Source organism: Trachurus trachurus, assembly GCF_905171665.1.
Source record: "Trachurus trachurus genome assembly, chromosome: 13".
NCBI classification, from domain to species: Eukaryota; Metazoa; Chordata; class Actinopteri; order Carangiformes; family Carangidae; genus Trachurus; species Trachurus trachurus.
The window spans coordinates 10,606,329-10,622,358 of NC_139892.1; the positions used below are offsets into that span (position 1 = coordinate 10,606,329).

At 43.4% G+C, this 16,030-nt stretch overlaps 2 protein-coding genes across 3 annotated transcripts; one reads left to right on the forward strand and one right to left on the reverse strand.

Moving 5' to 3' along the window:
- Positions 1-1,191: 1,191 nt before the first annotated feature.
- Positions 1,192-9,025, reverse strand: ftr86 (finTRIM family, member 86; the record flags this gene model as incomplete). The annotated part of the gene is made up of 10 exons (XM_083985591.1): positions 1,192-1,930; positions 3,147-3,349; positions 3,465-3,539; positions 4,286-4,336; positions 4,451-4,501; positions 4,583-4,675; positions 5,757-5,919; positions 7,689-7,922; positions 8,176-8,271; positions 8,531-9,025. 10 exons carry the CDS (start codon positions 9,023-9,025, stop codon positions 1,589-1,591), a joined length of 1,803 nt encoding a protein of 600 aa, XP_083841717.1. The 3' UTR covers positions 1,192-1,588.
- Positions 9,026-10,391: 1,366 nt separating this feature from the next.
- Positions 10,392-15,715, forward strand: nudt8 (nudix hydrolase 8). Of its 2 annotated transcripts, XM_083985210.1 has the most exons (5): positions 10,392-10,452; positions 11,706-12,584; positions 13,340-13,472; positions 14,707-14,784; positions 15,142-15,715. In XM_083985210.1, the coding sequence occupies exons 2-5, from the start codon at positions 11,707-11,709 to the stop codon at positions 15,325-15,327; spliced, it is 1,275 nt and encodes a 424-aa protein (XP_083841336.1). In that variant the 5' UTR covers positions 10,392-10,452; position 11,706; the 3' UTR covers positions 15,328-15,715. The 2 variants fall into 2 exon arrangements, with proteins under 2 accessions (XP_083841336.1, XP_083841335.1); XM_083985209.1 differs by having other exon boundaries at positions 10,404-12,584.
- Positions 15,716-16,030: the final 315 nt, after the last annotated feature.

The window sequence follows — 16,030 nt, forward strand, 5'->3', positions numbered from 1 at the left end:
TGAGGGGTGGGAGGTGGGGGGTTATTCAGACACACCCTGCGGGGCTTTGTGTTGTAGACAGATGTGGGTCAGGTATCATCTTCCCTCCGAGGCAACTTCTCCATGTTATGTGAAGTTCCCATCAGTACACAAAGATAGCGTCGCTGCTCTGTGTTTACGAACGCATTAAATTCTTTATTGTGGAGCGATCTGTCACATAGACCTGTTTTAAAGAGGATTAGTGTGATTTGAGAGTGAGGTTTGTGTCCATGCTGATACTGCCGGCTTTTTCTATAATTTTCTATTTAAAAAATCAAATCAAATCTCAAATGTAAGAAAGAAATTTTGCACCCAGAAAGCCCAGTGTTCATTACATCTTTCGAAACCTCTTCAACAACAACTCCAGCAGGGGGCAAGCTGTAAAATGAGTTTCATTGTCCTCCTATGAATAGTGTAGAATTACTTGAGTTAAATAGCACAGCACGGCAAAGTGAGGTTACGCTTACAGTATGAGTGTTTGAAATAGAAGAGAAAAGGCTGACAAAAATGTTGTTTACTCCAAGAGGGAGTGAGGAGTTGAAAATCAGTGCAAGTTCCATAAAGATTTTAAAAAATGTATGACTTTTAAGAAAAGTATTTTTCAAAAGACCAATGAAGGTCAAATGGTTCTTTCCGTCATTGTGTGGGAAAACTAACAATCCTGCTGGGAATAAGAAGCATCCAGGTCACCGAGATGTAGGAGTCATGATAAGATCAATAGGACTGTCTATGGATATTTTCATTCATCCAGGTCATCGTTATCTCTGGGCAACAAATTGAATCAAAGGCAACTGAACTTGTATTTTTCTAGGAAGATGTTTCGTCTCTTATCAAAGGGGCTTCATCAGTTCACAACGCATCGGTCTAACAATGGAGTAAGACCCAGGTATTTAACCCGGTTAAATACCTACTGTAGGTCTTACTGTACTATTTGTCAGACTAGTGAGGACTAGTCAGACCGATGCATTGCTCTAGTTTTTCCTTTAGCAGGACCTATATTACCCTAACATTCAAACATACTCAAGAGATGTTTATGTGCATTTTAAAAATGTTAAAAAACAAGGGATTACAATTAAATGTGGTCTTTAATCCTTTATTTATACATATACTGTAAATAGTTACAAAGGCATTTCTGAAGATTTAGATCAGATCAATTAAAGGTGCTTGTGAAAACTAGACATTCCCTAAAGAGATATTCCAACATTTTGGCGAATTGGCCCATTGCCATAATCCCTAAATTTTAGGGGTAGGTTTGTTACCTTTAATCACGGTGCAAGCTGTTTTTAGATCGGCGGAGCAGGAAAGTGAACTGCTCAGAGCTACGCTACGGAGGTTCATGGAATTTCTTGGTTTCCCAAGCAATCCTTGCACCGACAATTAAAGGAACCTGCTCCTAAAACTATAGGGATTATGGCAATGGGCAAATTTGCCAAAATGTTGGACTATCCCTTTAACAGTTTTGTTTGTCATTTCAAGAGAAAGACATCATTTACTTCCTTATTCAGATTTCAAAAGTCAGACAAACAGGTTAACTTAAAACAAACAACACAGCCCATCATTCATATAAAAGTCAATCCAACTGGCAGACAGTCACTGTGGCCCCGACTCCCGCCCAGAACCTGAACCCGGGGTACAGCGGGCCGGTGAACTGGGCCTGGTGCTGGTGGATGAGCTCGGCCTTGCTGTTGCTGTTGGTGATGCTGTAAAAGGCCAGAGTTCCCTCATGTTGGTCCAGATAGATGCCGATCCGGTTGGTCTTTGGTGAACCCAGGAGTTTTTCCTGCCCATCGTGCCAGAAGGAGAAGCCGCTCCCGGACCAGTACAAGCTCCAGGACATGGGATTGTGGCCCAGTCGGCTTTTGTCATCCGAGCCTTTACGTTCCATCTCCTTATACGCCACGCCAACGGTGATCTGCATGGTGGGACGGAAAAAAAAAAAAACAGATTAGCAAACAAAAGCGAGACATTAAGTTGTGTATTTTGTTGTCAAATTTGAATTGATTTTCATTCATCTATTGAAAGAAAAACATAAACAAAAGTTTGGGTCAGAATTTCTGTTATTGTGAACAGTTAAGCAAGTGGAAAACAAAAATGATCGCCAAAGGGCATAAAGTTAAACATGAAACACTCTTTTGCAATATTTTGAACAATACCAGTGTATTATTTATGTTTTCTACAATTTCAGAGTGAAAAAGGGAAACAAAGCAGCAGCCTGTAAAAGAATGGGAAACCCAGGAGACTTGAGCTCTCAGATAGTAACTTTGACCAAGATATCAGACAAGATATTTAGTATTTACACACTGTGATAGTTTCCAAAGTGGGGGCTACTACAGTAGGTACTCACTATGCAGGGTGGCCAAACCTTTGCTGTGGGCCTTTTTCCTTTTATGTTTTATGTAAAATATGAAAATAACGAGGACTTCCGGGTATGGCGGCGATCTGGTCGGTGGTGTAGTTCGCGAGTTCCCAGAACAGTCCGACATTTCCCCTGCTTTAGAGTAACTAATACGTCTATATCTGTGATTTCTTATGGGGAAATACCAACTAAGAAACGCTAAGACCACAACGAGTCCAAATAGTGAGGAAAACGAGGATATGGCGACAGGAGAAGTTGATTCAGGTGAAGCTAACGTGCATGCTCCCATGGATGTCCTGCAAGCTAGCTTAGATGCTATCCGCGCTGACATAAAAGCAGGACATATGGACATGAAAAAAGAACTGAGTGGATTTTGTGAGACAATTAAAATATGAATTCAAGGTAACACTTTACAATAAGGGTCCCTTAATTAACGTTAGTTAGTACATTATTAAACATTAATTAACTGTTTACAGATATATTAACAATCATTATTATGTATTACTTAAGATTAGGAAACACATGAATTAATGTAGCCTATTAGTAAGAAGTTAATTAATGTTTACTACTCAAAGTTAGTTAATAAATCATGTAGGATAAAGGTTGAATAATGTAATTAGTTATCATTATGTATGCATTACTCAGCATTAATTAACACATTATATATTAATGCTTAATAATGTACTAACTAACGTTAATAAAGGGACCCTTATTGTAAAGTGTTACCGAAAATAACAAAAAATTATATTGTTTAAAATGTAAAGGGATCCACCTTCTGGCCCGTCCACTCCACCTCCCAGTAGTAGGGGCTCCCAGCCAGCGGCTCTCTGCAGAGGACCTGTCTCCAGAAGTGGAAGCGTTCAGAGTGGTCGGGTGGGTTCAGGTTTTCAGCTCGCATCTTGGCCTTGCGACCTCCGTCTGACAGCTGAATGTGGCGATACACCGTGTTAGGGTCCATGGTGGGTTCAAAGCGAACTAAAGAGGGAGAGAGGATGTATAGATGACGCCAACACTCTGGACACACCCCGAGGGCTTTGACTCTGTGGTTTCTCTCTTCTGTTTCATATAGTGGATTTACACATGGACTTACATTTTATCAGTTCTTCTCTAGACTTTGGTTGTGGATTCCCAGGCCCCGCCACTGTGGAACCTTGGTTAATATGACCTTAAAAAACATAAAACAAATTATATACATCATAAAAGCAAATTACATTACTGTTAATTAGTTTTTAGGATAATTAAAGGGATAGTTCAACATTTTGGCAAATTGACCCATTGCCATAATCCCTATAGTTTTAGCAGTAGGTTTGTTACCTTTAATTGTCGGTGCAAGCTGTTTTTAGAACAGCGGAGCAGAGCCGCGAGCTACTCAGAGTTGGTTTCCCTCATTCCCTCATGTTTTGGAGTTGTTGGATTGTGTATTTGATGAGTTTCATGAGGGAAACCAAGAAATCTCATTAGCCTCCGTAGCGTAGCTCTGAGCAGCTCGCGGCTCTGCTCCGCTGTTCTAAAAACAGCTTGCACCGACAATTAAAGGTAACAAACCTACTGCTAAAACTATAGGGATTATGGCAATGGGCCAATTTGCCAAAATGTTAAACTATCCCTTTAAGATTAACAGTTGTTATAGAAGACACTATAATTTTGTGCTGCAGTAACAATATCGATCTGTAAATACTTACAACCGTTTTTACACCTCAAGTAGTTTACAAATACTTATGCGCAGGCAGTTTTTAAAGCTTTTGCATTTACCTGGAGGACGGTGAGGGAGGGGTGGAGGTGGCGCTGAAGCTTCACGTCCAGAGAGAGGTGGTAACAAAGTGAAAAAGGTAAAAAAAAGAAAAAGACATTAACTACATGTAATATTAGAGAAACTTTTTCATGTAGTGCGGCAGGTGCTCGTACTTTTACCTTGAGCACATTCGGGATGTGTAACTGGATATTTGGATGAAGAATTGCACCCTGGGAAAAGGACAAAAACAGCGTCACATTTATACATTTTCATCTTCAAGACTGTTAGTTTTCGTTTTGATGACGCCCACTGACAGGTCGTGCTGTCGGTACTCGGTAACTTACCTTCGGCTCGTGGAGGCGGCAGAGGTGGAGGGTCTGTGGTCATTTCATACACTGTAGAAGACGAAGGCGGATGAGTTGTGAGAAACGAGTCTGACGAGAGTCAAAACGCTGGATGGGTTTAAGTTTCCCTACCTGTGTTCTGTGCATCGGCCCGAGGAGGATTATCAGCTGTCGAAGTGTCGGCTGCTGCACCGTTTGGTGTTGAAGCCACGGGGCCTTGATTCACTGTGATGAAGAGGAGAAGAAGAGGAAGATGAAGATGGAGAGGAGGAAGATGAAGAGGAGAGGAGGAGAAAGATGGAAAGGAAGAGGGAGAGGAGAGGAGAGGAGAGGAAGAGAAGAGGAAAGGATTACGAAGAGGAGAGGAGGAGAGGAGAGAAGACGAAGAGGAGAGGAGGAAGATGAAGAGGGAGAGGAGTGGAAGAGGAAAAGGGAGAGGAAGATGGAGAGGGAGGAGAGGAAGATGAAGAGGGAGAGGAGAGGAGTGGAAGAGGAAAAGGGAGAGGAAGATGGAGAGAGAGGAGAGGAAGATGAAGAGGAGAGGAGGAGGAAGATGGAGAGGAAATGAAGAGGGAGAGGAGGAAGAGAGAGAGGAAGAGGAAAAGGGAGAGGAAGATGGAGAGGAAGAGGGGAGAAGATGAAGAGGAGAGGAGAAGAAGAGGAAGAGGAGAGGAAGATGAAGAGGGAGAGGAGAAGAAGAGGAAGAGGAGAGGAAGACGAAGAGGAGAGGAGGAGGGAGAGGAGAAGGAAGATGAAGAGGAGATGAGAGAAGGCGGAGAGGGGAGGAAGACGAAGAGGAGAGGAAGAGGGAGAGGAGGAGGAAGATGGAGAGGAAGAGGGAGAGGAGGAAGATGAAGAGGAGAGGAGTGGAAGAGGAAGATGGAGAGGAAGAGAAGAGAAGAGAAGGAAGATGGAGAGGAAAGGAGGCGGAAGATGAAGACGAGAAGGAAACGGAAGAAGAGAGGAGGATGAACAGTAGATGAAGAGGAGAGGAGGAGGAAGATGGGAAGAAGACGAAGAGGAGAGGTAGAGGGAGAGGAGGAGGAAGATGGAGAGGAAGAGGGAGAGGGGGAAGATGAAGAGGAGCGGAGGAGGAAGATGGAGAGGGAGAGGAGAGGAGTGGAAGAGGAAAAGGGAGAGGAAGAGAAGAGGAGAGGAGGAAGAGAGAGAGGAAGTGGAAAAGGGAGAGGAAGATGGAGAGGGAGGAGAGAAGATGAAGAGGAGAGAAGAGGAGGAGGAGGAGGGGAGGAGAGGAAGAGAAGAGGAGAGGAGATGAGAAGAAAAGGAAGAGCAGAGCAGGACTGACCTAACGTGACGATCTTGTTCAGACCGGCCCTGCAGAGCTCCTGAACCGACGTCTGCAGTTCTTTCATGGCCGAGCGGACGGAGGCCACGACCGCCTCCTCCTGACTGAGCACCGACTCCCCTGAGACGCCCGTCTGACCCAGAGGCTCCATGGTGAGGAAGTTCTACACAACAGATGAGACACAGTTACAAAGTTAAACCAAACGTCTCATTTTATTGATCATGAACCTTAAAGGGATAGTTCACCCAAAATTGAAATTTCATTATCTTCTCATTATCTACTCACCCTCATGTCGACTAAGGGCTGGGAGAAGTTTCAGAGTCCTCCGTGGCTTCTCGGAGTTACAGGGGGTCTCGGCGTAGCAGTGCATGTCCATATAACGGTTGCAAATGGATACCAACTGTCTTCGTAACAAAAAGACACACCAAAAAACATCCAAATACCTCCATGCTGCTCGTATGTAATGTCCGTCTTGTATACACGAATTCGGTGAGCGATTTGTGTATGCTGCCATCTTGCGGCGGCGCCATTGCTGCGGTGACATGTGTCAGTCATAGTAAACTGATTCTCTATGGCAGCATCATAAATAGGCTGCATTTGTGATGTTTAGTGCCCCCCAGTAACTGATTAAGGTATCTTACATGAATACCAATATTAATTTAGGAATTAATCATTTGTTTGAGCGATTAGCAGGAAGGATTAGAGTAACAGGGAGATAAGAGACTGTATCATAAACAATAACATACCGGTACGTTATGCGTGCTGACGTTAGCAAGCCAGCAGCGGGATATTTAATCATGTGGACAGGCTACATGAATAAAAACAACAACTTGTGCTTTGTTTTAGATATTCAAGAACATTTTATTGATCAGCTGGCCTCCGATGACCAGAAAAAACGTCAATTACAGGTCTCTTTTATGGTCAAAATTACCTGAGCTCCGGATGGGTCGGACATATTTTACACCAGCTTTTAGACGACCATGATCACATCATATTGAAGGGATCAGTGAGACATTCACAGACCATCCACTTTTACCACGATGTGAAGGTAACGGTGAGAAGGGAGAGTAGCCAGGTTGTACAGGTCAGCTGTGACTGCATCGCTGGCGGCTGCTGCTGCTGCTGCTGCTGCTGCTGCTGCTGCTGCTGCTGCACACTGTACGTAACGTTACGGTCTAAACACGGACACTCCTCCTGAAGTAAGGGGCTGTGTTTTGCTGATATTAGAGCAGTCGAGGACGGCACATGTCCTCCCAGCCTTCCTAGACATATTTACAGAAGAGAAAAGGTCCACTTCTTGGCGCTTGCATTCAAATGCCCGTTTCACGCACAGAACCCATCGCTGCCTGACTGGGAGCTGTCACCGCAGTAATGGCGGCTGCTCGACTAACGGTTATTTCGCCGAATTGGTGTATTGAAGTCCTGAAATGTGAAATTGTCCCGAAATTTTTAAAAAATAAGTCTGTATTTAAAGCTTGTTTTGTAGCAGAAGCTCCTCTTCCCAGTTCGTCCAAATTTGACGAACCTGGAAGAGGAGCTTCGAGAAGCTTCCGCTACAAAACAAGCTTGAAATGTAGACTTATTTAATTTCTTTCGGGACAATTTCGCATTTCGGGGCTTCAATACAAGACGGACATTACATACGAGCAGCATGGAGGTATTTGGATGTTTTTTGGTGTGTCTTTTTGTTACGAAGACAGTTGGTATCCATTTGCAGCCGTTACAGTATATGGACATGCACTGCTACGCCGAGACCCGCTGTAACTCAGAGAAGCCACGGAGGACTCTGAAACTTCTCCCAGCCCTTAGTCGACATGAGGGTGAGTAGATAATGAGTGAAATTTTAATTTTGGGTGAACTATCCCTTTAAGTTTCGTTTTCCCTGTGAGATTTCAGTCAGCCCCTGTAACACTCCTGTTGAACTCCAATTACCTTCAGAAAGCAGACGTGGTCCTGCATGTCCGCCAGCCTGCTCAGCTCGTCGCTCCTCCAGCGGAGCTGCGCCACCTCCTGCTCCAGTCTGTGGATCTGCCCCTCCACCTGGCTGCCCAGAGCCGCCTCGTGGGCGCCGAGGAGCTCGCCAACCTGGGCGCCCGTTACGCTCGCAGTCTTGGATAACTCTGAGAACAAATCTGTGCCCTCTTGTCCTAGAGCCTGAACCAAGGCCTAGGAGCAGATGGAGAGGAGGAAGAGGAGGATGAAAGCAAGGAAGGAGGAAGGAGGAAGGAGGTGTGTCACAAACAGATCTAAAAGAAAAATCCACATGCACATCTGTGCCAAAAAACTTTGGACAGGTGCTTAGCCGGAAACATAAGAATATTGCATATTGGAGCCCTGTGGTGTGCGAGCCGTTCTCCTTTCTTATTCACAAACAGATCTACAAACTAGTACAAAGATAGAAGTTGTAACAGTCGCTGACCTTGTGTTGGCGAGCAGCATGTGGCAGCTCCTTCAGCCTCCTTTCAGTCTCCTGAACTCTCTTCTGAACCTCTGCCTGCATCTGCACGAGCTCTCTCTATCACACACACACAGATACACAATCCAAGGTTTAGATTTAGTTATTTGGCACATCATAAAGTCTTATCCCTTTAAACACCACTTTGACATCTAACAGGTCAACAACACAGCAGGACAACTGTTTTACAAGTATTTCAAGTTCAGTTACAGTAGCCTACATGTTGATGAAAAAGCTGCACCTGCAACAACACATTCACCTAAAAAAAAAGAAAAAAAACAGCACAGTATGAACTGAAGTACTGTATTATAGTGCCTACCTGTCTCTCCCTCCTCTCCTCCTCTGGTTTGAGCACATGATGCCCTTTGTGTCCGTACTGGCAGCAAACCTCACACACACACTCCCTGTCTTGGTGGCAGAACAGGTCCAGGGGTCGGTTGTGTTGAGGGCAAACTCTGGGCTCCACGGGGGGAAGCTGAGGGTACATGGCGCCCTGCTGTCTATCTGGCAGGACCTCCAGGTAGATGGGCATCGATGGCAGAGGCGTTGGGGTCTGAGTTTGCCTCAGGCTGTTTGTTCTGAGTTTTTCCATGGCCTCGACAAGGACGGTGCTCTTGGCCAGCGAGGGCCGAGGGGTGAAGACCTGCCGGCACTGAGGGCAGCTGTACCGACCCTTGCTGTCTCCTTTGTCCCAGTGCTTCTGGATACAAGCCAGGCAGTAGGAATGCCCACACGGCAGAGTGGCCGGCTCCTTCAGGGTGTCCAGGCACACCGAGCAGACAAAGGCCTCCTCCTCGGTCCAGGCAGAGGCCATGTGTCAGTAGTTTTCCTTAAGTTAGAGATCAGACCTGGATATATATAAAATAAAATAAAAAAGCACAGCTACTCTGCTCGAGTCAGGAGAAGGAACAGGAGATGCACAACGAAAGATGGCAAGCTTGAAATGCCAGATCACATGAGTCACGTGCTGCTTAAAAACCCGAAGGAGCCTGCTGGGCCCCGGGTGGGGCTGGAAGAACAGGTGGGGCGAGGAGTTTCTCTCTGTGTCACAGCCAGGTGTTTTCCAGCCTGGTCAACTCAAATGGTGCACGTCATGAACAAATGGAAATGTTATGTCAGTATCAAAAGTAGGCTGTAGTGATTAATATCAGGAATTGGTCAAGACTGTGATATTGAGACTTGTAATTGACACTGTGATGAACACTTGTTTTTTAGTCTTAGTCTCACCACCAGTGAAACACACAAGGCTGGTCAAGGCCTGAGACAAAAGAAGACAGACTGGTTTATCAATGGAGGCGTGACGACCGGGGGTGTCACCTTTAAACAATGGGGATGTTTTCCAGATGAGTTCATCAGACAATAATGATGTAAATTCACCTCACATCGCCCTCCATTCATTTTCAGTACAAAAACAAAAAAACAAGCTTAGGAGGTCAGAGGTCAGAGAAAAAAAAGTCTACCCCGACTTCTGACGTCACACAACAATTTGCACCCGCACACCAGTGCATTTTTAATACCAAAATACATTAAAACGTTAGGAATATACAATATTTCACTATTAACTATAGCCTACTAGCCTACTTTAAATTTTAAAAGGTTTTAAAATGTAACTTTCTAGTCATTTCAATTATTGAAATCAGGCAAGGCCTATGTAGTTTTTAATTTTATTTTTTTAAGCTTTATTCCCTTTTATGTATGTCTGTTGTTGTGTTGTTCGTCTTGCCTATGGACCTTGAGTCTAAAGGCCTACTTACGGTTTACACACTACTGATGTTGTGGATTCATGTTGTTATTTCTCTTCGATTTTAAATTATGTGTTTCATTATTTTTAAAATGCTTCTTTAAAAATAAATAATGTTTTGTACCTTTTGTAATGTTTTAATGGCTTAGATGAAGCACTTTGTCCTGGTTTGCCATGTTTTTGTGGTGCGTCTCGAACCACACGCATTAAAGTCGGAAAAAAAATAGTTTTCCGAGTTGTCTTGAACGCAGCATACGTTTGGCATTTTTATTTATTTACCGTATTTATTCTAAATTGTATTTTATTTTATGTTTTAATTTAAACAATACATTGTATTTCAGCATCAATAAAGGTAATAACATGTACAGACAAAACTTACTGTAGAGATAAGCGGACAATAAATAAATAAATGAAGCCAGACGTTTGTCGTTTCCGCGGCGCAGTGAAGGCAGCACCGAAGCCACCGGCGGCTAACGGAGGAGCGTCACACAACTTTCAAGGTGAGTGTTGGTGTTTCCCCCTCTCATATTACACTTAACATTTAACTCTGGCAGCGTGGCTTATATCTGCCTTCCCGTCGGACATGTCAGCGACCACATGTGTGTTTTTAGATCCGATTAAATATTCAGCTGTGTGTGTGTTTTTCTAGTTGATGCTAATGCTAATTAGCCGGGCTAGTTAGCATGCGTATATTTTGACAGTTTCCAGTCAAAACAAGACAAGGACAGCTACTAAAGTGTATTATTATAGTTTTATTTGTTAGTGGAGAACCCATAAACGCGATATTTAGATGTGCTTTATTTTTGTAATCGTCGCTGACACCGCTGAGATAGTTCAGTAGCAGCTGTAGCTGTTAGCCAAAGTTTGACTACATAAGTGTGTCAGTCAGATGATTGTCATGTCAGGGGTTTGAACCTCTGCTCTGTCTGTTTAAACTGTGGTCGATCTGAGTTCAAGGCCCCTGTAGACACCAGATTATGTTAACATTTCCTCCTCTACTGCTGCTATAAATGGAGATATGTACTCTGTTTACCTCAGATGTCAGATTATAGACTGATCAACATGTTGGTGTAGTTATCTGATGGTGGTGTTGTAGTCGAGACCAATGTGGCTTGATATTTACATTATTCTTCAGCTAAAAAGAAAATATAATTTCACATCAAATTTAATTGAAACAAAGTTTGGATTGAACAGATTAGTACAGCACAGAACCTGATAAAGTTTCCTCCCACTTTTGACACTGGTGCAACCAAGTTTTGCACATGGAAAAGTCAACAATTTGAATTATCTCAAAGTTATTGAATTACATTACATAAACCAAAGTAAGCAAGTGACACAGAGAGAGACATTTGTGCTTTAAAAAAAAAAGAAGAAAAAAAAAGATAGTGTTGTAGTCAAGACCAAACCAATGCGAGACCATTTACTGTATTCATTGCCAGTAGTCATAATAATAATCACATGGGTTGACATTATTCCTCAGCTAGAAAAGATTCTTTAAAAAAATCTACCATATTTAATTTAAACAAGGTTTTGATTAAACATAATAAACTTGAACCAAAGTAAGCGAGTGACACAGCGAGACATTGGTCATTAAAAAATTTTTTTTTTTTTAAAAGATGTCACTGCAGCTGTGGTCTTGAGAAAAAATCCAGAGTCTAGGTCGACCAAAACCAAAAACATGGGTCTCGAACTTACAACATTATCTGATGATGCTTTTTAGACTCTTTGATTCTCCCTGTTTTCTTTTCTTTAGGATGTTTAGGGGCCCTCACATCCTGACCTGGTCGTGCCCCATAAGGTCGTTGCTGCTACTGAGAGACCCCCACCTCTGTGTTTTGTCTGAGCCGACTGGTGCTGCGGGGCCGTTTGCAAAACATGGGAGAGAAAGCAGATACAGCAGGATTGCTGAAAGAGGCAGAAACCAGGAGGGGTCCTCCTCAGAGACTGCGTACTGTGCAATGCAACCGTCTTTATTTAGCTCGGACTGTGGAAGTCGCCATCTGAGAGAGGCTTCGTTGCAAAACCTTGCACCCAAAGTCAATTTTTCCAGCCATCACCGTCGTCATCATACCACCCTAGTTTCTACCTCTACAAAAGACAAACAAGCATCTGATCCTTGGAGATACACTGTAGTAGAAGATTCAGGTCAAACCCCCAAAGCTGTGAGCTCTTACCAGGACTGTTTAACCCGCACAACTTGCCTTCAACCCTGGAGAAGGCCTGGGGACAAAGGTTCACTCACTTTCACCCATAAGACTCAAAGCCGTTTATATCACAGACGATTCAACTTGTCGGCAAGTGCGTCGTCACAGACTGTTGTTAACCACTTCCACGGCGCTGTTTTTCAACAAATCAAAGCTATTCATCAGGCTGCTAACCCCCGAGCCCCGGTCGACGCCTGGAGAGACTGTTTATCCCCGGAGAATGAAAACAGGTGTCGACAAAGCCTCGGGCCCAACTTGAAGTTCTACGAGGCGGACAAGGGCAGGAAGGCAGCGAGTCAGAGCCCAGGGAAGAGCCAGGGGAGGTGGGCGTCCGTCCTGGTCTCGCTCTGCTCTGTGGAGCGGCAGCCGGCGTTTCTCTTCACCCTGCGCTCCAGCACGTTGAAGGGCCGGCACAAGGGAGACGTCAGGTGAGTTACGGCCAATAAAGAGGCCAAACTAGTATTACAAACATTCAGTTAAAAGGATAGTTCACCCAAAATTCAAATTGCACTCATTATCTACTCACCCTCATGTCGACTAAGGGCTGGGAGAAGTTTCAGAGTCCTCCGTGGCTTCTCTGAGTTACAGGGGGTCTCGGCGTAGCAGTGCATGTCAATATAACGGTTGCAAATGGATACCAACTGTCTTCGTAACAAAAAGACACACCAAAAAACATCCAAATACCTCCATGCTGCTCGTATGTAATGTCCGTCTTGTATTGAAGCCCCGAAATGCGAAATTGTCCCGAAAAAAATTTAATAAGTCTATATTTCAAGCAGCGGAAGCTCCTCTTCCCAGTTCGTCCAAATTTGAAGAACCGGGAAGAGGAGCTTCGAGAAGCTTCCGCTACAAACAAGCTTGAAATATAGATATATTAATTTTTTTTTGGGACAATTTAGCATTTCGGGGCTTCAATACAAGACGGACATTACATACGAGCAGCATGGAGGTATTTGGATGTTTTTTGGTGTGTCTTTTTGTTATGAAGACAGTTGGTATCCATTTGCAACCGTTATATGGACATGCACTGCTACGCCGAGACCCCCTGTAACTCAGAGAAGCCACGGAGGACTCTGAAACTTCTCCCAGCCCTTAGTCGACATGAGGGTGAGTAGATAATGAGTGAACTATCCCTTTAAGTATACCGTAGAATACATGACCTTATATCCCAATTTATATGCAGCTTTGCAGGAGGGAAGAGCGACCCGTCAGACAGAGATGTGGTTGCCACGGCGCTGAGGGAGGCCCGCGAGGAGCTGGGTGTCCATGTGGGGGCGGAGAAGGTCTGGGGGGTCCTGAAGCCTCTCAGGGACATGGTGAGTCAGACTGAGGTTAAAGCCATGTGGTGAAGCAGTGAACTGTATTTAAATATTAAAAGAATAGATGTTGCCTTAAAGGGATACTTCACCCAAAATTGATAATTCGCCAATCATCTACTCACTGTCATGCCAAGGAAGGGTTCGGAGAACTTTCTGAGTTATCAAAAGGCTTTTGTAGTTCCAGGGGGGGTCCGACTGGCTACGGATTTTCATATAATGGCAGCGGATAGAGTTCACTTTTGAATCATCCAAAACACACACTATGAAACATCCAGATACCTCCATACTGCTCGTCTGTACTGACCCGAGTGTCCTGAAGCCGCCACATGAAAAAGTTGTTTGGAAAAAATTAAATTGATCTCTGTTTTTAGCCTCGTTGTAGCAGTAGCTCCCAGTGGCTGCACGAGATGTTTTTCCGTGTTTACATCATACATCCAATGGTTTACAACGACGAACGAACATCTCGCAGCAAATCTCTCACATGCGCACAAACACCAACAGAGCCACTGGGAGCTACTAGTACAACAAGGCTAGAAACAGTTTTTTTCCAAACAACTTTTTCATGATGTGGCTTCAGGACACTTGGGTCAGACGAGCAGTATGGAGGTATCTGGATGTTTCATAGTGTGTGTTTTTGGACGATTCAAAAGTGAACTCTATCCACCGCCATGATATGAAAACCCGTTGCCAGCCGGACCCCCCCTGGAACTCCTAAAGCATTTTGATAACTGAAAGTTCTCCAAACCCTTCCTTGGCATGACGGTGAGTAGAAAATTGGTGAATTATTGATTTTGGGTGAAGTATCCCTTTTTTAAATAGTGATGCAACTTTTTTCAATTACACCCAAAAACATTCACGGAAGTATGATTTAGCACCAAAGCCTCACGTTTGAGGATTTGATTTGGTCATTTTAATTAATGAATCACTAAAAAAAAAAAAGTATTCTTTATCGTCATAGTTGATTGATTTTTTTAAATCCTATGATCACTCCACCAATCAATTAATGAATTTTCAGAAATATCCCTAAATAAAGTATAAAGTGGCCTTCAGAAATTTGCCTGAATATACAGTAAACTGTCAAACAGACAGAAACAGAAGTGATACACAGACAAAGCAATCAAAAAACATAATATATTGCTTCATGTAGGATTTATTCAAACATTTTTTTTAGTAATCTGATTGTTTTGAATACCAAATCTGTAATGTTTGTGTGTTTTGTCTTGGTCTCCAGTCAGGAATGATGATTGCTCCTGTGCTGGCTAACCTCGGCCCCATAGAGGAGTTGTCCTTCAAACCAAACCCTGGAGAGGTACGCCAGTCCTTTTTATTGTATTGTGTTTTATTTTATTGCCACATCCCTACATTTTGTTTAGTTGATTTATTTTTTGACATGGAAATAGGAATTCAGTATTCGGTAAGTGTTTATACCACAACAGACACTATAACACCACAGTCATTGTTTGCAGTTTGCAGTCTTCAGTGTTGACTGTTTCATACATCTACCGAACCAGTTCATCTCAGCTCAGTCTGCAGCTTTTATGTTTGTTTCATCATCTCCTACAGTAACATACACTTTAATAGACACTGCAACAAATCAACAAATGTCTTTCTTGGCTGCTATTTAACAGAACTGAATATGTTTGTTATGTGCTTGTTTCCGTCCCAGGTGGAGGAGATCTTCACCTTGTCCTTGTCCCACTTGTGCAACCCCCAGAACTGCGGCTACACCCACTTCCGCACCGGTGACAAGTATGGATACACACTCCCAGTGTTTCGCAACGGGAAGCACCGAGTGTGGGGCCTGACCGCCGTCGCTTTAAGTCATACGTTGAAACTGGTTGTTCCTTCTTAGCAGCTCGGTCACCATTAACTGTTTACAAGTGTTAAAAAAAGACCTGTCCTCCTGACGCTCAGAAGATCTGATTACGAGAGACGTGCAATCAAGCTTTGTGTAGCAAAATCGCGTCCATACTGCACCTCTGTTCGTCACCGACTCCTTTCCTCCCTAATTCAGAAGTTACCAATCAAGTTAATTTAACTCACATGACTTTGACCTCATGAGGTCTGAATTTGTTTTATTTTACCATGCCTCAGACCTCATGACTTGTTCAACCCATCGTCTGTTCCCAGTTTATGAAGCCTGGACTGTTATAAACACTGAAATAACACAAGCACATCATATTGTGTTCTGTTGAAGGACAGTGCATTAAAGTTTGTTTTTAAGTGTTGAAGCTGGAGTGTTCATTGTCTTTTTTACATGATTTACATGACATCAAAACAATAAATAGTGCAAAAAAGTGAATTTATAACAGTTTGATTTTCTCTTGGAGGCTGAAAACTTCCAATTTGGTTTTTGGGAATCACAAAAAACCTGATAAAAGCTTTTCTGTTAAAACAGCTACTGTGTCACAATTTTCTATTTGTACTGCTGAAGCTTTATGTGCAGGACTGAGCGTCACACTACTTTCTACAACGCGACTCTTGAATGCTGTCCAGATTTTTTTTAAAAAGGGCCTTTTTCGTCCTCAAGGTGTCTCTCTTACGAACGGCACAAC

What these genes read in the sequence shown, in the direction of transcription:
- nudt8 (XM_083985209.1), top strand. Translation starts at nt 11,659, where the DNA reads ATGATGCTTTTTAGACTCTTTGATTCTCCCTGTTTTCTTTTCTTTAGG. An exon ending in CGGCACAAGGGAGACGTCAG is followed by an intron (nt 12,585 to 13,339) that starts GTGAGTTACGGC and finishes ATTTATATGCAG; the next exon opens with CTTTGCAGGAGGGAAGAGCG. An exon ending in TGAAGCCTCTCAGGGACATG is followed by an intron (nt 13,473 to 14,706) that starts GTGAGTCAGACT and finishes CTTGGTCTCCAG; the next exon opens with TCAGGAATGATGATTGCTCC.